This window comes from Protopterus annectens, chromosome 9.part0 (assembly GCF_019279795.1).
Source record: "Protopterus annectens isolate FY-2018-M chromosome 9.part0, PAN1.0, whole genome shotgun sequence".
In the NCBI taxonomy this organism is placed as follows: Eukaryota; Metazoa; Chordata; order Ceratodontiformes; family Protopteridae; genus Protopterus; species Protopterus annectens.
Window position 1 is genome coordinate 421,953,527 of NC_056743.1, and position 24,449 is coordinate 421,977,975.

At 37.1% G+C, this 24,449-nt stretch overlaps 1 protein-coding gene and 1 long non-coding RNA gene across 3 annotated transcripts in view; one reads left to right on the plus strand and one right to left on the minus strand.

Moving 5' to 3' along the window:
* The window catches only part of LOC122811248, a 1,815,945-nt gene that overhangs the window by 1,189,361 nt on the left and 602,135 nt on the right, over window positions 1-24,449 (plus strand). The gene's annotated exons all lie outside the window — the stretch shown is intronic.
* Window positions 1-24,449, minus strand: part of LOC122811247 (cGMP-dependent protein kinase 1-like) — a 4,027,247-nt gene that overhangs the window by 496,736 nt on the left and 3,506,062 nt on the right. The window contains exon 15 of the mRNA XM_044082966.1: window positions 13,892-14,014. Coding sequence (XP_043938901.1) covers window positions 13,892-14,014 — 123 coding nt within the window. The remainder of the gene's footprint in view (window positions 1-13,891; window positions 14,015-24,449) is intronic.

Below are 24,449 nucleotides of genomic sequence, written 5' to 3' on the forward strand. Positions count from 1 at the left end.
GACACCCCTGCCAGGTTCCTGTGCTCAAGCAATCATCATCAGAGAAGACCACAACCACTTTAATTTTTGCCTCTGATCCCTCATATTTCCTCCTAATCAACCTTATAATTTTTATCAAGGAATACAAATGCTTCCATTCCTCTGTTCATAAAGTCCCAGCTTACTCTGTCAAATGCTTTCTCTGCAACAAAACCCACCAACAGCAGTGGTGTTTTCGTACATCCTGCTTCCCTATGAATCATAACTAATGTTGTCAAATGTTTGCCTCCCCTCCTCAAAACCACACTGATCCATGTCTATCGATTTTGGCATCACTTTTGCCATTCTTTTAGGCATTATAGGCAAATACTTTATAATCATGGTTTAGTACTGAAATGGGCCTGTATGAAGCTGGATCTAATGGATCTTTACCCTTTTTAGCTATTACACCTACCACCACTTTCTTCCAGAATGTTTTTACTTCTCTTCCTCTTAAAATACTGTTAAACAAAACCTTCCCGATCTTTATCAGTTTTTACCCTCCTAGCATCCAGGCTTCCACAGGAATACCATCTATTCCTATGGACTTTCCTGCAGATTGGTTATACATCACCACTTTTATCAAAAGGTGCTTCAACAAAGTATTAGTTTAAGGGTGTGCACACTTATGCAACTAGCTTATCGTATGTTTTTTTATTTTTTATACTTTTTCCCCTAACAGATTTGTTTGTTTTGAATTGTACAGGTTATAGGTCACATTAAAGGTGGAAAAAGTATTGAAATGATTCATTGTGGTCTCATTTTTTTATATCACAAAAACCTGGCATTTTAACAGGGGTGTGTAAACGTTTTATATCCAAGGTAGGTGATGCAACCTCCACCAAGACGGTGGTCACTGGTGGAGTCCCCCAGGGCTCAGTAGTGTGTCTGCTCCTTTTTGGCATCTATTTCTCTGAAATGGAAGCAAATGCTGATGGTTTATGGCTGACTAAGTTTGCAGATGATTACAAGCTGGGGGTTATCATCAACTCCCCTGCAGACACTAGCATTCTTCAAGAAGGTCTACCTCTCACTAATAAATGATGCCAAAGCCATAGTTTTAAACTCAATGCTAAGAAATGCATAATTGTGCCCTTTGGGAAATCAACCATCCAGGCTAGTTACCATGTTTATAATACACCTCTAAGAGTTGACCCAGGGATCTGGATTCATGTGTAGACAGTAGCCTTGCCTTCAACCACCACATGGTCACAGTGTTGAGGAAATCTTTTTATGTTGCACAGGGTATAATTAAGGGCATGGCATCTACATCCAAAGACATCATTATCCTTCTGTACTCCTCCCTTATCAGACCAGAGTACAATGCACCCTTTGGTATGTAACCTGACCAGGGATATTCAGCAATTAGAGTGATCTCAAAGGTTCCTTACAAAAAAAGAATACAAAGCCCTCAGAGCCACACGCTCCAGGGATCTAAACCTTGTCATCACAATAAACAAAACATGCTGGAGGGATAGGTTCCTGATCCAGATACTCCCCAGACTCTGGAATAGATTGCCCATACATGTCAAGCAGAGCACCTCTTTGGCCCTCTTCAAAAGGAACCTTGATGATTGGATGGAAGAAAGGAAATTCACCCCGGGATTCATGTCAGTCGCCCTGCTACACAGGGGTCCAGGGAAGTAAATAGTGTGGGAAGAAATAGCCAGGGGATTGTTATGGCTAAGCTTGTATAGGCCCTAATGCCGATAGCCTAGTACCAACCTATGAACCTGCCTTATGCAGAGTGCCTTAAAGCCCCTTCCCTCTGCTCAGTCTGCTACAGATTGCTGAGGGGTGATCTATGCCTGGCTTACAAGGCATCGCAAACTCCACACTTATGAATCTTCTACATATTCGTAAGTCAAACAATACCAGAAATACAAGGTCTAAGGAACTAAATTTTGTCTGTGACATAAACAGAAGATGCTGGAGAGACAGATGTGTGTCCCACAGACTGCCCGTTTTATGGAACAAGTTTCCCATCCATGTGAAGCTGAGTTTGTCTATTATCCAGTTTAAGCACACCCTCAACAAGTGGATGGGGAATAGGAAATTTATACCAGGCCTGGCACCCATGTCCCTTATGGACAGAGGTAGCTTATAAATGCCTGGCCCTTAATGTCCTATTTGGATGCAGGACACCTTGGCTAGGCCTAGAAAGACCCCTTGGGTCATTAGCCAAGTAACAGTATATGAATATATGAATACTTTATAGACTAGGTGAGCTATAGCAATAAATGTATTGCTCCACAGGCTTGTATGTGCCTTTTTAATAACAGCTGTACTCCCAGCATACAACACTACTATTTTATAAACTACTGAAAATAAAATCCTTAGGCTTATCCACTTATCCATTGAGAATGGTTCACTGTTTTTCGATAAAGCAGACCAAATGGTTACCAAAGCCTACTAAACCTATTCTCATTTTAATAGACTAACCTACAAAATGCTAAATGAAAACAACTCCAATCCCCTCCCACCCTTAATGGACAAACTTTCAATAAAAGATGCTACCTGTACATTCAGAAGCAAACATAGCCTGAAGTTGCTCAGCCTACATTTCACATTATCTATAACAGGTCTTCTGTAAAATTGCCTGGAACAACATGCACACAAACATTAGCAAGTTAAATAAATCATCCTCCTTCAGAAAGAAAGTAAAAGCTCAGCTGACTGAAGATTCAGTGTGTAATGGTTTCAAGGACACATTGACCCCAAGATTCATAAATTTCATATACATTACCTGAGAATGTGTCCAAATAATTAAATACCCAGACAATACTGTTTTGTTGTTACTCTATTTATTCAGTGCTGTTACTCCTATATTACTGTATTACTACTCTCTTTACTATCATGTAAATGTCTTGCATTTGGCAGAAAGTACAGTTGTGTACACCTACCATAAATTCTGAGAAAAGCTGCTGAAGTGGCAGCTGCTCTAGTAGAATGACTTACATCCAGGAATCTGTTTTCCCTAAAGAGTATTATAATTTTACTTAGGTACTTTTATAAGCATTTCTGCTTTTGCTTACCTACGGTATCCTTAAGACAAGCAATTTATTATAATTTCTGAAGACTTTATTTGTAGGTCGTAGTTGTTGTATTTCTATTTGCATTTTTCTGTATTTTGTAATTTTGCATGTTTTTATGTGGAGCTTTTCTCCCCGGGCCTCTACTGAAAATGGAAATATATCCAGCTAGACTAGCCCAGTCAACAAATGTAAAATAAAATAAAATAAAATAAATAAATAAATACTGTTTTGTTGTTACTCTAATTATTTATTCAGTGTGTTGTTTTCTTTGTGTGTGTGTGTGTATGTGTGTGTATTTTTTTCATTCATGTGTAGATGTCTTGCATTTGGCAGAAAAAAAGCGGAATTGAGTGCGAGAAGAGAAGAAAAAGAAGAAGACGATCCTTGGAAGACAAAGCAAAGCCGTTGTCCGAGGAATCCGTAACCAACAACTACTTGAGCTGCTCCGCCGCGGCAAGAAAGACTGGAGAATGCGTTGGCTGTCCGGCACTTATACCTCTAGCGTTCTGACGGCGTCAGACTGCTTGCTGGTACAGGCGCCCGGGACCAGACTTGGAATTCTGGCCGCCGACCTCGGCTGCCTGCCGGCAGGATCACCTACAGTTTATGACTGCACAGGTGAACACGCAGAACATGCATATGTGAGAGTGGGCAACAACGTCTGAACAGGCAAATGACTGACGGCACATTTTTGAGAACCACATTTGGCTGAATACAAACTTTATATAAAGTAGGTAACATAGGAGTATGCAGGAAAAGGAATGGATGGCTGAAAAGGTGGTGGTTTTGAATATGTGGAAAGCCTGTATTACAGCAAGTAATTTGCAAGTGTTCATGGGTTACGGTTAAGTAAGGGGGCAGATTTAGTGTTGTGCTTCATCGTTGTTGTGAGTGTTCTGTGTCTTTTTGTCTTGATTTGAGGAACTGTTAGGGAAAAGGTTTTTACTAATGTAATGTGCAGGGTTAGGGTTAGCACACATGAGTAAAGTGGTACAGGGGGTCAAAGCCCCCCTTGCCCTTCATATGTGCTAATGCAAACCCTACACATTACTATTTCCCTATCACCTCCACTATTCTCAAGACATTTGATCTGTTTTTTTGTAGCTATTGTTTACTGATAGCGGAAAAGAAGCTGTCAAAATTTTGTGATTATCTCACTTTGTGTCACACCTTTTTGTTTTTGCATTTTTATGGTCACTCGTTTACATTGCTCACTTTGTCTTCTACTGATGATGGTATAATCATATGTGTGTGTGGGTGTGTGTTCATGCATGTGTGTATATGTATGTGTGTGTGTATATATATATATATATATATATATATATATGATATATGATATATATATATATATATATATATATATATATCTCATATATATATGGATATATGCATGTGCAACCATGTATGTCTGCATATATTGTTTATACCTTTCCTAACAGTATCCTGTTATAACATATATGTTCTTATTACCTATGCTATTAACACAAACAACTTCTTTAACAGGGTGGTTGTTTTCTTTATATGAGTAATAGCTTGGGTATTACAACCAGAAGAACCACCTGTCTACAGTCTTAGATATAAAAATGTCATTTCATTTGTGACTTCAGTTTTGTACATGCTGTACTGTATATGTTATTGATTATAAAAGTATTATTCATTTATAAAGTTTCTACCTGTTGACTTACTTTGTGGTTGAAAATGGTCCTCAGACCTGTCCATTAACCCGGTTATCGAATAAACAAAAGTACAGTAAGAAGACAGTATCATCCGCAAAAATATGTAAGGTACTTTTACTATCAGTCTTTATAAAAATGACTGTTACTGCAACATCCTAAATCTACATGTTCAGAATATAAATTAAAATGAAAAAGTTAACTAGGGAAGCAATGGGCTGTATCGAACTGGATGTTTTATGGGTAAAGAATATATCAAGCATTCATGTATAATTTAGTCAGGTAACTGGCAAGGGACATTACAGAGAGCCTGAATAATTTACTTTAAATGTTCATTGGACCCTCTTCAAGAGAATATGTACTTTGTCAAACAGAGTGAAAACATCAAGGGTCATTAACGTACTTTGCTGTTTTATCTCTTTGTAATAGATTAGAAATTTAAATTTTAATGTATAGTGTCCTAGGTTTTTCTATTGGGGTTTGTGAAATATAAACTATGTCAGTGTGTATATTTAAAAGTGTGTGTGTGTGTGTGTGTGTGTGTGTGTGTGTGTGTGTGTGTGTGTGTGTGTGTGTGTGTGTGTGTGTGTGTGTTATATATATATATATATACACATACACACATTCACATACATGCATGTATAAGTATATTACGCACCTGTGGTCTAACATTAGTTTTGTCGGATGGGAAAAAAAGGCTGGCATTTGAGATCAAAAATTAACTGATTGCATGTATAGACTATTTTGTTTTGTGTAAGATTACTGTATAGTGAAGATCATGAAATTTGCCCTTTCCCCACCATAGTATGATCTTAGAGTTGATATATATAATTAGCCATGGATCTAGGGGTGCAAGGGTTCCTGCCCTTGCAAAAAATGTCTTTTGAAATTTTACTGAACCGGACAAAAAGCGCTTCACTTTGTCTGTCTTTATTAAACTTGTGCGGTCGAACAAGCTACCTCTTATTGCCTTTTTATTAGATTTACAATCAAATTCTAAAAGCTGGTTTTACTTTCTTGGATCTTGTACAGTACAATATAAAAATATTTAAACATAAAACTTAGGATTTTATTCATAAGTGAGCCAGCAGTAACAGACATAAAATTTAGCTAACAATGTAGACCTTGTATGACAAGTGAGATTATAACTGCAAGAACAGGATGGAAGCTTCATTGAGGCATTTTATTCATGAGAAGATACAAATCCTAGATGGAATTTAAATTAAACAGGTGCCAAGGAGAGAGGGCCCCACCCACATCAGCTATTGAAAAGTCTGGAAGTAAGAGTAACGGAGTGATAGAAACTAGGAACAAAATAGGAGTGTGGTGTAGGTCATGTGAAAATTAGAATTAGCCTGTGAAAAAATGGGACTGTAGTTGTGTAGAACACCAATCAAATAAAAATGAATGGCAGTTTAATGATGTACGAGTACTTGTTTACCATACCAACTCAAGTGTTAGAGAAATGAATTAACCAGGGACCAGAAAAGCTACCCCATTCAAGGAATGGAAGTTGAGGGCTTCCCAGTGGGGTTTTGATTATGGAAATGTAGCAAAAGGTTGTTTGTAGGCAAAAACTGAGCTGAATGAGAAGGGTGTCTTGCCAAATGGGAATTTGAACAAAAAACTCTGATCAAATTAATATCCTAAAAAGGAACTAAATCAGCTATATTGGGAGCTGTGTAAAATAGATTAAATAAAGTAGTCAGTTTAGATCCAGGGTTGTGGGACTGAGTGAAGTAGAAGGGGGTTCCTTATATCCTGGACATTTTTCAGACATAAAAAATAAAAAAGTCACCACCACGTCAAATTCCAAGCAAAATGGATGTTTATTAAAACACAATTCCCAACAAGACTTAGCGCTTTCACCTGTTTTATACAAGCATCATGTACATCCAAACAGCACCAAATTGCCTACGGATATAAAACTCCTTTTGTCTATGCCGGAAATACCAGTTTTCTTCCACCCCTATTCAAGCAGAGGGTTTTTGGTACAGTCCAGGAACAGCTGAGGAGGTTTGAAAAAGCAGTGAGAATGGATAATATGTTTTTGAAACGTTCACTGGAACTTAAACAGGTTCCTAAAGGTCTTCACCTTTGGCGTTTTCCAGCTGGGACATTATCTGGTTCCACTATGCATTGTGAACTTCTGGAACTCTTTGACAACATAGGTATGCAGTTAATGCGTATTATTATACGTGACAATGAACGTAGGTTAAAAGCATTACAAAAAGAAGCAACTGAACTTAATGATAGCATTACCAAAGATTTGTTATTTGACTGCAACAAAAGTTTTTTTTAGAAAACATTTTTTGTAGACCTGTCTTAAGTTTGTTGATGAGAGGCTGGCTAGAAAACAGAAAAAGTCATTAAGGAATACAACTGACTATAAAGAGAAAAGTGTTATCCTGAACCCAACAGTAAAGAAACAGCATGGATGTTGATGTTGCTTTTAGCTCTGAACATAATAATGGCAACGTGTTTGTTAACCAAGCTGGTGACCACAGTGACAGTAGTGAATATTTTTTAGACCAAGTCCCTTTCAGGCGGTCAGAATGCCTACAGAACAAAACCAAGAATTTTCTTCCTTATGGGAGACAGAAACAGGAATGGAAAGGTTCCAACTATCAAGGCAGGAGGGAGAATTACTACAGGAACCAACAAATGTACAGGCTCCTGTGGATTGTTTGGCTGATAATATGTTGACTGTAAAGTGTTTAACCAAAGACGACTTTTCTATTTACAATTTCACAGATGTGACAATTGATGATGGACATTTAAATTTACTAAGTAAAGGTTTTTCTTTTGTTCCTATGTACAGAGTAGATATAGCCAAGGTATTAACTGGTTTCAAACTTTTTACCAGACAACTGAACCTGGCATTGTTTTTAAGGTACAAGGTAATGTGAATACATTTATACCACTGCAAAATGCTGTGATAAATAGTTTTGAAGAGACGTGAATCTGAACTAAGAAGACACTTTAGTAAACCAACTGTTTTTACTGACAGCGATGAGACAGCATGCCTAAAAATGTGGTCTGAATGTAGAGAACATCAGGTGAGTGTAATGCTGCAGAATGACTATGTTAGCAAAATTTATGAAATTTTGAATGACAGGAATGTATATGAAAAGGTGTCTTTGAATGACTTTAACATGGCTTACACAAGAATTGACTGGTGGTTATATGACTCATTATGCCAGGATGTGTAGGATGCTGGTGAACTAGATTACTTATCTGTAGACTTTCCAGTGATTCCCACTATATCTGGAATCTGGAAAATTCACAAAAGCATCAGTAGCCCCCCATTTAGACTGATTGTTGCTGCTAGGAATTCCAAGACAGAACCACTAGCTTCCTATATTGATGTGTGTACTAAAAAGGCACTAACCTCCAAAACCATATTCTGAAGGACTTCTGGCATTGCTTGGAGTTGCTTAGGGACAAGTCAGTTATGGATGAAAATATGTTTATTACAACTGATGTGATTAATCAAGTTATGGTTATTCCACATGACATCGGTCTGGAGTACTTTGGTGAAAGTTTATTACATGTTGAAGGCATTCATAATGTCAAGAGAAACTTACTTTTTGAAATGATGGAGATAGTTTACACAGAAATCTGGAGTGGCAGTGGGGGGCAAGGTGGGCCCCCATATATGCCAACCTAGTTCCTGCAGAGTGGGAAAGGAAATTTGTATTTGATTCTATCTACATGAAGGACTTAGCCCTATGGTTATGTTTCCTTGATGATATCCTTATCATCTGGCATGGCAAGAAGAAACAATTAATGATTTTGTGTTGTACCTAATGGGTGCAACTGACTTTTTTAAGATTTACTTATAATGCTGGCCTGAGTGAAATACACTACTTAGATATACTGTTATATAAAAGCATACACAGACGGGGGGATTATGTTCCAATATGTATAGAAAAGAAACTTTCTCCAATATGCTTCTACATTTTGATATTTACCAATACACTGACAGAGAACCACTGGCCAAGACCCGAATTTCTGGAACCGAAGATGCACCAACACAAATGAAACGACAATTTTACCTAGGCTTCGTCTTTAATGTACAGACTTCTTCAGAAAATAACACTTCTCAAACCCACTCCAACATTATATACACACAACTTTACACACACCTACATATTCATTAACCAATTAGGATGTTAATTAACTAGTTAAACCTTGAGATTAACTCGACACATTTACACTTTAAAAGTTATTGTTGAACCGTAAAAATCATACTTTAAGCTCTAACCTGACCACATACTGTTGAGTTAATCTCAAGGTTCATAATGTACATTCCTTATGAAAAAACATATTTAAAAAAATATTTTATTTTAAATATAGGTATGTATATACCTCAATATCATACATGTCACCCCTCCATTTTTGGTAACATTATCTCTATTTAAAATTGTTTTTTTTTTTTTATTAATTTTTTAAAAATTAATTTTTTAAAAATTATATGTGTAGGATATATCCCATTAAAACATACTGAAATCATCCTAAAATATGTTTTAATTTTAATATCAGAATCATAGTGATGCTGTCATTGATGCCCGGCAATACTGTAGCATTTAATTTTAACTGCTATTTCATTTCACATATATCCAAATGCACATCCAAACAGCACCCTGACAATCTTTTTTAATGTGCTGTAATATACAAAACTTGAATTTATGCTCAGGATGTTGCTTAATATGTCTAACTAATGCATTAGTATTTTTCATATGCCTAATATCCAATATATGTTCACTGATTCTTTCTCTAAATGTTCTACAAATTTTCCCTATATAAAAAGCCAATAAATTTTCGCATTTTTCCATATAAACAACATTTTTGGTATAACAAACAAAGTGTCCATATATACCAATGGACACCCACAACATCTATTTTCTCTTGCATGTACTACATCTACCACACTTAAAGTTACACTTACCCCGATTGGGGTTACCAATCTCATTAACATTTCTAGCACCCATTTCCAGTAACTGCTTGAATGACTTCCCTTTTCTAAATACATTTTTTTGGGGGCTTACTCAACATTCCCCATACATTACTATCCAATTTCAACAGTTTCCAATTGTTATGTATAATATTGACTATATACTCAGCATCATGATTATAAGTGGTTATGAAAAACATTGATTCACTCATTTCAGTGATAATATTTGTTTCATTTATCAATTCCACTAATGGATGCATGTCCGCTTGATAACTCACATTATCATTTATTGACAGAATTGCCCTATAGACCCCATTGGCTCTCATGTATAATTTCATCCATAATGGAATCACATAAAACCATAGGGTATCCATGCTTAACAAACATACTCCTAATAAATTAAATTTCTTTAAGAAATTCTTCATATTCACTTACCATCCTGGCTGCCCTAACAATTTGACCTTTAACTATCGCTTTTTTCTGATGGTTAGGGTGCCAGCTCTGGTAATTCAAATACGAATTTGAAAATGTAGATTTTCTATAAATCCCAGATATCAAACGCTTTCCTATCTGATCCACTTTCAGTTTTACATCTAAGTATGATAATTCCTCATTACTATATTCATAGGTGAATTTGAAAAACTCCACTGTACAATTTATATATTCTACAAAGGCTTTCATGGTTTAAACACAGCCTTCCCAAACATGTCGTCCAAGAAACGGGTGTATTGCTATATGTGTTTCATATATTCACTGGTAAAAACATACTCCTGCTCCCAGAAGGACATTATATAATTGGCGTAAATGGGAGCACAAGCGGCTCCCATTGCCACTCCTGTATTTTGTTTGTAATAATGACCTTCAAAAAATATATAATTGTTTTTCAGCACAACCTCCATTAAGGTCAGAAACGCATTAATACGATCCTATTCATATATACCAGTTTTCACCAATTGTTTCTCCAGCCAATCCAAACCAATTTCGTTAGGAATGACTGAAAACAAATTACATACATCAATGGTCAACAAAATTGTGTGATCACTAATTTTCACTGCCTTTAACTTCTCCAAAAAGTGCCATGAATCCTTTATTATGTATCCAAATTCCTTTAACCCTTTTTGTAAATAAAAATCCAAAAATTTACTTATAAAACACGTTTTACTCCTCTTCCCATCAACAATTGGCCTGAATTGGATATTGTTCAACCCTTTATGCAATTTTGGTATACCAAAAATGTTGCTAACCATAGGAAATTTATTCATCGAATAATAACGTTCAGTTTCATCTATTTGCCCCTGCATTAATAAATCCTCAACCAATAAATCTATTTTAGAGTATGCAATGTGTACTTGATTTAAACTACTCTCTTCATATGTATCAGTAACTAACATACTTAACACGTAGTCTATATAATCATTTTTGTCCATTATTACCATGCCATTCCCTTTATCAGGTTTCATGAACCTTAGTACCTTATCATTAATTAAATCTTTTAACAATTTTTCTTCATTTCTATCTAAATTATTGATGTTGTCAAAGTCCTTCTTTTTCCCAATACTTCTACTTTCTCTCATATATTCCCTTATATCCAGCTCACAAGCTTTTTCATACAAAGTCACCATCCCATTTGGGGCGGATTAAATTTGCTTGGCTTTCTTAAACCAACATTTTCTTGTTTGTAATAATTGTCAAAAAACATCCTTATATTCATTTTTCTTGTTAACATTTTTAAATCTATTAAAATTTCTGTCAAATTTCCTTTTCTTAAAGGTATGAAGGAAAAACCTTTTGATAACAATTCGGCATGCTCACGCCCTATCATCTTACTAGAATAATTGTACACTTTGTAATCCCCATGAGTGTTTGAAATAATGCACAGACCACTTAAACAGCATTTCCTTCCCCCTGCATTGCATCAGTGACATTCAAAATTTCACACATTTCACCATCACATATAAATTCAGGTATTACTATCTCACTTTCATTTGTACCGCTACCATTAATGTCCATAAAGTCCAAACACAAGCTTTTGCCACATTGCTGTTTCATGTACATCTCTCAGCTCAGCATCATTAAAATGTTGCCCAAAAACATTCAAAGTGTCAACTGCATAAACTGCCCCGCTGCTTGGAAACTCGAGCTCTGAATAAGCACTTACTTCTAACAGCGGATCGTTCGAACAGTCTACCTCCATGCACCCTGATGCGAGTTGCGATGCTGTTGTGGATAATTCCACTTTTTCGGTCTTGCCCCTTGCCTGTAATATTCGTGGTTCCCATCTGCCTTTTGCTGCTGACTGCCCTGTTCGCGATTCCGCAACCTCTGGCCAGTGGTTCTCTGTCAGTATATTGGTTAGTACATTTTGATATTTGCCACCTCTTTCCCCAGAAGAAAGGGGTTGTAAAGGGACAGATGGCACACCTTCGAGACTAGTGAGTGACGACCACTTGTTTGACAATGAGTTGTCCAAGTTGATCAGACTTTTTTTTGAATAAGGACTACCCAATCAGGTTACTAATTAAGATCAGAAATGAAGTCCGTAAAAAATGGAAGGACATGTACACTCCAATTTTACTAATGAATATAGGTACGAAAATGAATGGACGTCAAACTGTACCACAAAATAAAACATTGGTCCTGCCGTTTAACCAGAATTCTGAAGCAGTAAAAATGCTTATCAACAATTGCTGGGATGCAGCTATCAGTTGTGAGTTGAAAAGCATGTTAGGTGAGTGTCCCATGGTAACCTACAGTAGAGGGAGGCATTTGAAAGAAATTTTGGAAAAGAATAAAGCTGTTTCTAACAAATTTTATTGCTCCCAGATGAGTAAATATAGTATGTGTAGGTTCTGCAGATTTATACACGAGGGTCCATATGTGACCATTGAAGGTCACGGTAGGACAATACAATGTCCGGGATGGACTAACTGCAATACTAAAATGGTGGTATACATTGCTGTGTGTGGTACTTGTCCTGTGCATTCTATGTAGGAACAACCACCTGTAGGTTACGGGATGGAATGGCAGAACACCTTAGAGATATTAGAAACAGAAAAAACACTAATGCATTATATTGTCACAGTGAAATATGAAACCGTTTTAATACATTTCTCTTTTGACAGGAGGGGTGATGAGTAAACTACACTTGAGGTTAAGGAGACGCTATGGCAACTAAGAATGAATGCAAGTGTCCCCAGGCATTAATGACAAATATTCCATGGTCAGTATATTGAACCTTTCATGGTTTCAACACATCCATGAAACAACAACACTGATTTGATATAATTTTTATATGTATTGTTATTCATTATTTTTTGGTGTTTCTATGTATTGTGAGTATTTTAATGATGTGACATTACTAGCCTTTACAACTGGTTAAGCTTTATAAGTCTGAAGGTAGGCCAGCCTGTGTTATGTTTTTTTACAATGACTGTTTTTAATTGCTTAGTTCTCATTGGTGTCTTGTTACTATATTAACTACACTTAATGACAAGAACAATGACTCTGATAGTGCTTGTATGAAACATGCGGAAGTGCTGTCTTGTTGGGAATTCTGTTTTAACAAACATCCATTTCACTTGGAATTTGACATGGTGGTGACTTTTTTATGTTTTAGTTTGGACACCATTTCACCTTCTGTGAATTCTTGTGGTTCTTTATTTTTCAGACATGTCTCCCACTACATTAGATTAAGGCTTTAGACTGTCTCCTGCCTGAGAAAAGTGTTGATTTTCTGAGTTTCATCAAGCACACATGCTCCTTTGGTGACATTTCCTTTTGTACCCCATAAATTACATGTTTTTAACCTTTAGTGTCCTCCTTAAAATCTCATTCTGTGAGCTTGTATGGTGGTTCAACTCCATATCCTTCTTGCTTTACTTCTGATGGTTCTTATTTCATACTCCTGCTATGGCAATGAGGCTACAAACCAGCCCCACTTTGTAGGACAAGATCTTATTAACAAAATCACAGTTCTTAACAATCCTTTACGTGTGTGTGTGTGTGTGTGTGTGTGTGTGTGTGTGTGTGTATATATATATATATATATATATATATATATATATATAGCACACACACACACAGACACCCCTGTATATCTAATTTGCAAAAAAAAAAAAAAAAGAGAGAGATGTACTAAATCCAACTAGGAACAGTTTTAAGAACATAAATCTGTTAAAGCAATTCAATGTTATTAAATTATGACAAACCTGCAGAGTTTCTTGATAAGATTTGCTGCGTTCCTGGTGATTCTTTTGGGAAACTCAATCATGTCTATTCCCCGAAGTATAATGTTGTATGTTTTCATGGGGTCAGAGCCAGAGAATGGAGGACTAAAAGAAAACATATAAAAATTAAAACAATGCATATGGAATGATATATATTAATCTGTGTTCATTTCTGATTGTATTTGCTTCCTTTGCATTCAAAACAACAGTCTTAAAAATAATATCCATACTAAATAATCCCCATATATGCATCAGCAGCTACGCACTCAATTTTGTAGTTACGAATGATTCATAGTGTCAAAATTAATTTTTATTTTCAATAAAAATATAAGTAAAATTTAAGACAAAATTATTCAATATAGGATGTTTTAAATATTACTGCTACATAGTGTGGTGTACAAGGATAAGGAAATGAGTACATCAAAGGAGCAATTGAATTAGTGATGAAAAGTACTCAACAAATTTGAGAATTTAATCTGGTCTGTGACCTTACACAGGGAGAAAACTAAAGATATGTATAGCTCACAGGTGTAAAGTCTGCAGGATATACAGACAGTATTCTTTGAGGATAAACATACTGTAAAGGGCTTAAACACGTTTAAAAACAAAGTAGTATTGCAGGCTGCCATGGAAAAATATTCATATTTTAGGTGATTACTACAGTCTGATCTGCTGTCCCCAGCAATACTAAACTTCAAACTACTAGGCTAAATCAGCTCTCCAGTTCTTTGGAACTTAGTCTTAGATTTTGTTTTTACCTTTGCCTTGTACGTGTTGTGGTTTAGATGAACTCCATGTGAAAATTCATTCAGGTGAACTCATACCTATCAACTGCCTAGCTTTTTGAAAAATGTTCAGATTTTTGCCTGATATTTTTGATCTCTTTTTCATGACATTTGTGGTTTTCTGGCAAATCATTGAGGATTGAAGTCACTAAGTAATGAAAGATATTCTGAGTTTCAGATTTCATTTATTAGGGACAGTGGGAATCTCGTTCATCCATTCATGTGCATCACTATTTCATATCCTTCAGAAAATGCATGCTAACACAATACATTTATTCTATTAACTTATTCTATTTGTAAGAGCAATATTTAAAATCTCTCTCTATTTTTGGCATTGTCCACATTTCTTGTGCTGAGAAGTTAAGACATATAGGTGAACTTGTATTCCTTCCCCTCATATCAGCATCAGCACTTTAACCACCCCCAACAGAGTGTTTTTATGTGGTCTTGTCAAAAGCAAGAAGACTGAAATCATTTCACTTCGCAGGAAAATGAAAAAAAAGGAGGATAATATAACAAAACACTGAATTTAATCTCAGTTGTTGTAAATTGATGAAATAAAAACAGATAAAATTTACCAGCAGCAGGAGATCTTGGGGTCTGTTCTTTCTCTCAAGTTGTGTGCCTAGTATTAAACTAACTTGATATGCACTAAAGACTTCAGTACATCATTAATGGTGAGAGCTGATATTTGTAGTTTAACTACTGGCAGTGTCTCCAAAGGTTGAAGATCTCAGCTGTGGTTTCAAACTGAAACAAGTCAGGCATTCAGGGTAGCAGCACTTTGGGATAATATTAGTGGAAAAGGATGACATTTCTGTGACAGCAGCAACGATAATATTACCTGCATGAAAGAAAGGCCTGTAATCTATTTCCATATCTTGTGTGAAGATTGGGTGAAGGCTGCCAGCCTAGCCAGATAGAATTTTGGAGATAATTCTGTCATCTATAAATATTAATGTAAACCACAGGCTTGTTGCCTTAAATAGTAAAAAACGTGTTACATGTGGAACTGAAAAAAATGTAACAACAGTGCACTCTACTGACCAAGTAAAGCATGTTGTGACCCTTTGATGTAAACACGGCTCCGGCCAGACTATATAAAGGAATTCTTGCTGTTGTTTTAAGGCCAGAGTTAATGGCCAGAATTTGCATGCATAAATGTCCTTTATTGCTCTGGTTTCTGCCCAGAGGTGAAGAATGTAAATGTAGTTTCTGTTAGCCTGGGAACCCAGGGAAGTGTGAAGAATGATGCAATGTGAACAAGGAATGTGATTTTAAAAGCAGAGAGTATCAGAGAGCATTAAGCATTTTTATCTTGACCATCCAACTCACCAGCACTGTTTTGCTCTATATGTAATTTTATCTTAGATTTGTGTTTTCTCTTAGAAATAGCTAGAAACTAGAAAGTTTAGACCAAGTTTTTTCTGTGATGTCAGAACTGTACTACTGAATTATTTTAAGTATTTCGCTGTGATCTCTGAACTCTTGTCTAGCACTGTGTAGTAGAAAGTATTGTCTTGTGTTTTGACTATTTGTTATTAAATATTTTTAAACCCTTTCAACTGTGGCTGCTTTTGTAGAGATAATTTAAGCTCTTTAGAGTACTTGCATGCCTTTGGTAAAATTGTACAAAGCCACTCTAATAGCTTTAGCCCTGGGTTGTACTACCAATTGGATAATAATATTGCACAGTAATAATTGGACACCCTTTTAAGGGCCTTGGAGTAGTTGATAAATATTAATGGGTGGTGGCAGCTGGTACTACCATATAGTCTAGGGAAAAAGGGGCACAGCTAGAGAACCTGTGCCAGCCTTTCCCAGGAGTGTCTGTGTGGTTGTATAAACTCTTCTGAAAGTGTGTGTGTGTGTGTGTGTGTGTGTGTGTGTGTGTGTGTGTGTGTGTGTGTGTGTGTGTGTGTGTGTGTGTGTGTGTGTGTGTCAGCTACTTGGGCAGGGACACAAAGCACTGGTTGGACAGAGAGGGTGCTGGAGGCTTTAGCTTGCCCACTAGGCTGAGATCTGGACTCTATAGCTGTGCCAGTGGGGAGTCTTATTGGGGACCTGGAGAGCAAGGGAGCGACCAGCCCCGGACTGACTGTGATCTCTGTGTGCTCTTAAGGGAAACTGCACTTTACTGTGTGTATTTGTTATCCTATCCTCCTATATGAGATGCCCCTCACTGGTGTTAGTGGTGAGGATTGAGGCTCCTTGATTGCTGGGCCAGGGCACAATATCTTGCAATAAAGAGTGATGTTGACATTAAAACAAACTATGAAATGATACTAAACAAGTTTCTTGGATAGGAAGGGAATAAGAACATTAAGAGTAAAGTTAGTGTATGTGGTGTGGTCAGATTAAAACATTGTGAGGTCTACTTGCTGATATTGCTGTGTGTGAAATGAGGGTTAGAAGCTGCAGAGATATCTCCTAAATTGGGTAACCAGACACATGAAGTATGCACCAGGGAAAGCTGGTTGTAGTCAAGAATGAAATGTAAAATGCAGTTTCATCTGCTGGGTGTTAGTAAACTGAAATGTATTGGTTTCAGACACTTCACATCTGATGACTACATGGTATACTATATGTTGGGAACAAAAGAAAAATATAGCAATTATGTTAAATATATAAATAAAAACAAGCTCACAAGGACTGTAATAAAATACAGTGCTGTCAGTGATGACTTAATATTTATTCACATACAACATGCACCCATTAGCACAACTGTAATTTGGATATGCATACCAAAATGAGGTAGAAGAGAGGAAAGTTGATCAGTTATATGAACAAGTGCAAGCTGAAGTTTAAAGAACATGCAAACAAGATAGATGGTAGTTGCAGGTGAGTGGAATGTAACAAATGGGAAGAAAGAAGGTGGGTAATAGTTAGTGATATTCAGATACCTAGTAAATATGTTCTGTAAACTCTACCACTGGAGTTCAAAGGTTCTGTGTGATATTGATTTGTTGCAGTTGACACAAATGGTAGAATATCAGAATATCTATGAGAATATATCAAGAAAGTTGTATTTGAAGAAAGTGAAAAGTTCCTGGAAAAAGTGGAAAAGGGAGCATTCAAAATATTTGATCAATAAGGCCTTAACTACTGTTCAGAAATGCAGAGAAGTTAAAGCAGAGAGGTAGATGTTCATCATTCTCATTGCTGCAGTACCATATGGGGTTGTATTTTGCCATGGACAGCAACTGGCCAGCTTCCAAAAGTTTTAATCCCTTCCAAAACAGTCACTCTGGCTGTCTATAGCTGGACCCTTTTTGAATGGAGCTATATATACAGCAAGAGTGATTGAAGTACTTTCTTGCCACCTTATGCAGATGCATCTCTGAGGCTTTAGTGGGACAGCATTCAATCTTCAGACAGATAAACCCCTTTGGGGAACCATTCACACTATTTTTTATTGAAATGGAATAGAGATTGGTGTAATAGTTAATATCTTAAAAAATAAAGACAGCAGAAATAACCCAAAAAGCATTAAATGAACAACACAACATTAGACAGCAAGTGCTTTCATCAAAAACAATTACTTCTTCAGGCTGTACAGTTACTGTTTTAGTAATACTTAATATGGTTACCTCACAGACACAAGGTACAGGATATAATTTCAACTTTGGTCACCATCAGGTTCTCGAATAGGCATGTAAGTGTCTGCAGACTGATTGCCTAGTATTTAGTTACAAATATTTGTGTGTTTTTATATTTATGGTCAGAATTGCTGTTTACCACTTTAAGAAAACTCTCTTTTTTTAGTCTAGGAATTGCTTTCTGGGTATCCACTGTAGATTTAGGCTGTAGGTGCTCATTCTACACTAATATTTAAGCTAATGTTGTTTAGTCTAGTATATGAAATTGAATTTTGGGCAGATATGGTGTTTGTGTGGTACACAAGTGCCTGGGTACTCTGTGGCCAGGATTCAATAAGCTCCATGTAGGAATAGGTATTATTCCTATACAGAGTGAATGGTGTCTGTGTCCGCATCCCCCTCTCAGCAGCACGAATTACAAATTAATGAAGGCACGCTACTGAGATAGATCTGTGGACACTGATACTGAATGAGTGCAGGGGGCATGTTGCAGTAGTGCTCACAAATCTGCAACACGCTCCCTGCACTGTCAAAGTGCTGTATGGCACTTTACAATGCTTTCATTTTCCGCAGACACTGAAAGCAGGATTTTGAATGGGAAGCAGTGCGGGGGGGGGGGGTGACAGGAACTGTCACACACCCCCTGCATTGTCAAAGTGCCGTACGGCACTTTACAGTACAGTTGTGTCCTCGGACACACACCCATACCGGTCATTCTCTTAGTGCCAAAAATCTGGACAAAGCCCAACAAAAGGGGGGGGCATATTTTAAGTACTGCTCTTATAAACTTAGAAAGTTGATAGAGTAACAGTGTTTGTTTTAACATACATTTTCTGAAGGATTAGAAGTCTGAAACTCAAATGCATGCCATTATTTACTGACTTGAATCCTGAGATCATACCACTGATTTGCAGAATACCACAAATTTTATGAGGAACAAAACAAAAATTTGAGTCAAACATCTGGAGTTCTGCGAAAATCTGGACAGTTGAAAGGTATGCAGACACCTCAATCTCTTCCACCAATAAATCTGGATAAAGTCATGAAATAAACTTGGGACAAAGGTCCCAAAATAGGGCAAATTTAAAAAAAATATTGCTCATACAGACCTAGAAATATGACAGAATGACAGGTAGTGCATTACCAATTATGAATCAGCATTAGTTTTATATATGTAATTGAAGTGGTTGTATTTTTTCCCGTTATAACTGAAGTTTAAGTGTAGCTGAGTGGGTTTGCATATTGCAGTGCTTTGCTCAGCATTGCTTAAACATCTTATAGGGGCTAATTACAAATGTACAGCTGAAATCTCAACAGTGAGTTAGCCTAGTGGTTAGAGTTCTGGCTTTATGTACAGTAGTTCACGGTTCGAATACCAAGATAGGCTATTCGTCTTTTTATATAGAAAAGCATTGTTAAAATATATTTTTTTTATTAAATGATGTAGTAATTGATATTTGTTAACCAGGGTAATGTAGCTGGTCCAAAATTGCAGTGTCAGTGGGTATATGATGTGAAACCCCCATGTAAACACAAGTTTCCCATACAGTACAATCACACCCCAAGGTAATGTCATGAAAGCACATAGGGGGATGTCATGTAAAGTAAAATATATACACTTAAAATATGTCAGTAATGAGTAATGTCTAATTCAAAACTTTTTTTTACCTGAAAACTGAGCAATGCATAGCAGCACACAGCTCTACTTAGCCGGTTTGAGCATTGCTTAGAAGTGTATTCTAAGCAGCATTCAGCCCAGCTGAGTGGATTTTCACACCGCTAAGCACTGCTCAACATTTACTCCTTTAGGCACTGCTCAACTCAGCTTAGTGGATTTGCACACTGCTGAGCTGTTTTCAACATTTTAAAAATGGTCCAGTGATGGCAAAGGGTGGGAACATGGCCTTATTTAAACCACAGTGGCTGGAATACAGCCAGAACCAGTTGTAGTTTGATCTCTGCAGGAACTATGTCTGGCATTGGAGAGGGAGGTCATTTTTGGGCACAGCTGTGGGGCATTTTGGAGTCCAGAACCATGGCTGGGCTCCTTGTTGAACACCATGATGACAGACTGCTGCAGGGCCAGTACCAGGGCTCACAGTACAAAGCAGGGGCCTGGGACTATCTGGCATGAGAACTCACCAGTGCCACTGGAATCCCCCGATCTGGTGAGCAGGTATGGCATTATTATTCCAACCTAAAGCATAGGAAGGGGGTGTTCTTGGCCCAGTGGATCCAAGATGCTCGGGACCGGAATGCCCCAGTGGTTAGTAAGTATTCTCAACCATACCTGTACCAAATTCTAGCCTGAGTATGTAATAGACAGGTATGCATAATGTTTCTTTTACCCCCTATAGCTGCAGAGGTGAGAGCTAGCAATGTGGAAGCCCATGCTGACAGACTGAGAAGGCTGCGCCGAGAGGCTGGTGAATACAGATTATCTTACAGTATATAGTGCAATAAATAAGACGGACTAAATTGTTTACTGACAGTAGGTATACTGTGTTATGAGTGTATAAATAGTCTGTCAGACCAATATTGATCTACAGGATATGCAGTACTACTGAAAGTAGAATCGCAACTGTAATAAAGAACTGTGTCATGTTGCTCAAATAAAGATGTATATCACAAACTGTTGTGTTTACTCTGGTATGTTGTGTGAAGCCTGTGCCCTGGCCCAACAATCAAGGAGCCTCAATCCTCACCACTAACACCAGTGAGAGATGTCTGATATAGGAGGAAAGGATAACAAATACACACAAGTGCAATTTCCCTTAACAGCACACAGAGATCACAGTCAGTCCAGGGCTGGCCGCTCCCTTGCTCTCCAGGTCCCCAATAAGACTCCCCACTGGCACAGATACAGCATCCAAATCTCAGCCTAGTAGGCAAGCTAAACTCTCCAGCACCCTCTCTGTCCAACCAGTGCTTTGTGTCCCTGCCCAAGTAGCTAACACACACACACACACACACACACACACACACACACACACACACACACACACACACACACACTTTGAAAAGAGTTTATACAACCATACAGGCACTCCTGGGGAACGCTGGCACAGATTCTGCAGCTGTGCCCCTTTTTCCCCAGACTATATGGTAGTATTGCGAACTACAACTGTAAACTACAACTTTCTCACAGTTGATGTGAAAGATCTTTATACCTGTATACCACACGACGTGGAGATCGAGTGGGTGGGCTTAGTGCTTAAGAAAAATGGAGCCCCCACCAATTAAATTTCATTGGTGACCGAATTACTTGAGCTCATACTCTACAATAATTTCTTTATGACAGGTAACAACTTCTACTTACAAAAAGTAGGAGTCGCTATGGGCTCGCCATGTGGGGCAAGCATAGCGAATTTAGTAATGGCTTACTGGGAACTGGAATTCGTGTTTAAAAACGCTAGTCTCGGTGATCGTATAGTTTACTACACACGTTATTTAGACAATATTTTTATCCTTTTAATTGGTGACGTAGAGACTAGTAATAATATGCTTGAACAATTCAACCAGTCAACCCAATTCTTACAGTTTACATCTACATTCGATACAGAAGCAATAGCATATTTAGATATATGGCTAGCTGGCTAGCTAAGAATAAAGAATTGGGTAGTTTTGTAGCTAAAATCCACAGGAAAAGTACATATTCCAATACATGCCTACATTTTTCAAGTTGCCACCCATATCACCAGAAGCACTCGGTCATCAAGGGACAATTAGTAAGAGCTTCACGCATAGTAAGTCAGGATGCTGAGTTTATAGGTTATCCAGAGACCATGTTAGATAGCCTAATTGATGAGATTAAACATAAGAGATCTATTAGTATGTACAAACCCATATTGGGTGTTAAACACATCACACCCGAACAGACTGGGTTTTCAAATACAATGGCTATTAATAATAGTGACCATATTCCTGCCCCGTTTAAGGACTTTCGTATAAGCTTTATCACTACATATTCTATACACAGTCATTTCTGTATTGACATTATCCAGAAAAATTGGGATTTATTTAAAACTAATCCCAATATCTGTAGTAAAATGGGTGATATTCCTAGTGTTATTTTTAGGAAGGGTAAAAACTTAAAAAAACTACTTGAACAGCAAAGACGTAGTTACCCTAGAATAACAGGTATGGATAAATGTCAAAGTTGTAATTTTTGTAAATATGTAGATGTAGCAAACTCGTTTATTGTTGGTGGGTTACAATTTAGATTAACATGGCGGTACAACTGTAATTCTAGAATGGTTGTTTACTTGGCTAGGTGTCAATGCTGTCCTGCTTTTTATGTAGGCAAAAGGGAGCGTAGGCTCCGTGAAAGAATTTATGAGCATCAATACGCCATAAGTAGAAAGAAATTAGATAACGCCTTAGCCAAACACATCCAGGGAAATAATGAACATAAATTCAAGTTTTTGGACATTGACCAGGTTTCATCAGGAGATTAGGGGTGTCCCCTTGCCTTTGCAGCTTGAAGAATTAGAGTTAGCCTGGCAGATTAAAATGAATGCACAGAACTTTCCAGGCTTAAATGAAACCTGTTCTTTAAGGAGTATTTTAAAATTAAAAAGCTTGCAGAGATGATTGAGTGTTTATGTACGCTTAGTATGTATCTATGTCTTTATGTATATATATTTTAAGTTAAATATGTATTTGTATAGGTTTTAAATTTTATGATTACATGTTTAATTTTAGTGAACGATGATTTTCTTATATATTTTTTATAACAACACATTTAGTATTTTTGTGTGCCTTTAAGGAAGTAAGGAATGAGGTATGTCTTAACATGATTGGTCAATTGTTTATACCTGAGACTATTTATATGTTTTTAAATTTTTATACTGTTTCTGAAGAAGTTTGCATATTGGGCAACCGAAAAGCGCTTAAAATTACAGTCAATAAAAGCTTTGTTTTACTTTGGCAATCAGCCGTGCCAGCGCTAAAGCTATTAGAGTGGCTTTGTACAATTTCACCAAAGGCATGCAAGTACTCTAAAGAACTTAAATTATGTCTACAAAAACAGCCACAGTTGAAAGGGTTTAAAATATGTAATAAATAGTCAAAGCACAAGACAATACTTTCTACTACACATTGCTAGTCAAGAGTTCAGAGATCACAGAGAAATACTTAAAATAATTCAGTAGTACAGTTCTGACATCACAGAAAAACACAGTATAATCTTTCTAATCTCTAGCTATTTCTAAGAGAAAACACAAGTCTAAGATAAACTTACATATAGAGCAAGACAGTACTGGTAAGTTGGATGGTCAAGACAAAAATGCTTAATGCTCTGATTCTCTCTGCTTTTAAAAATCACATTCCTGGTTCACATTACATCATTCTTTACACTTCCCTAGGTTCCCAGGCTAACAGAAACTACATTTACATTCTTCATCTCTGGGCAGAAACCAGAGCAATAAAGGACATTTATGCATGCAAATTCTGGCCATAAACTCTGGCCTTAAAACAATAGCAAGAATTCCTTCATCTAGACTGGCCAGAGCTGTGTTTACATCAAAGAGTCACAGCATCCTTTACTTGGCTAGTAGAGTGCACTGTTGTTACATTATTTTCCAGTTCCACATGTAATACTATTTTTACCATTTAAGACAACAAGCCTGTGGTTTACATTAATATTTACAGATGACAGAATTGGCTCCAAAATTCTATCTGGCTAGGCTGACAGCCTTCACCCAGTCTTCACATGTTGTAGAAATAGAATGTGTACAGGTTCTTCACAGCAAATATGGCTTTGACAGCATGCATTACCTCAGGTTGTTGTGAGAACCAGCTGTTATGCCAAACTGTAGATTGTGGAGCTGTAAAACAAGATATAAATGAGATGTGAAACATGTCCTGCACTAACATCTGAACCTTGAATAGTAATGTGTAGTATATTATTGTGTCTCCCCTGCAGCATTGCCTTGTGTTAACCTTTGCATTCCAGATCATATTATTTCAAAGGATTAATACATGGTACATTAACTATCTGTCATGCATGAATCTCAGGAATATATGCTCAACTGTCAGCACAGTCTTTGGTGACACTACAAGATCAGACTGTCTAATCAAGTGAGTATTAGGGAGAAATCAGTCAAGCAAGACAAAGCAGTTTGCCGGTAGCTCAGTGTGATGAGTAATAACTTT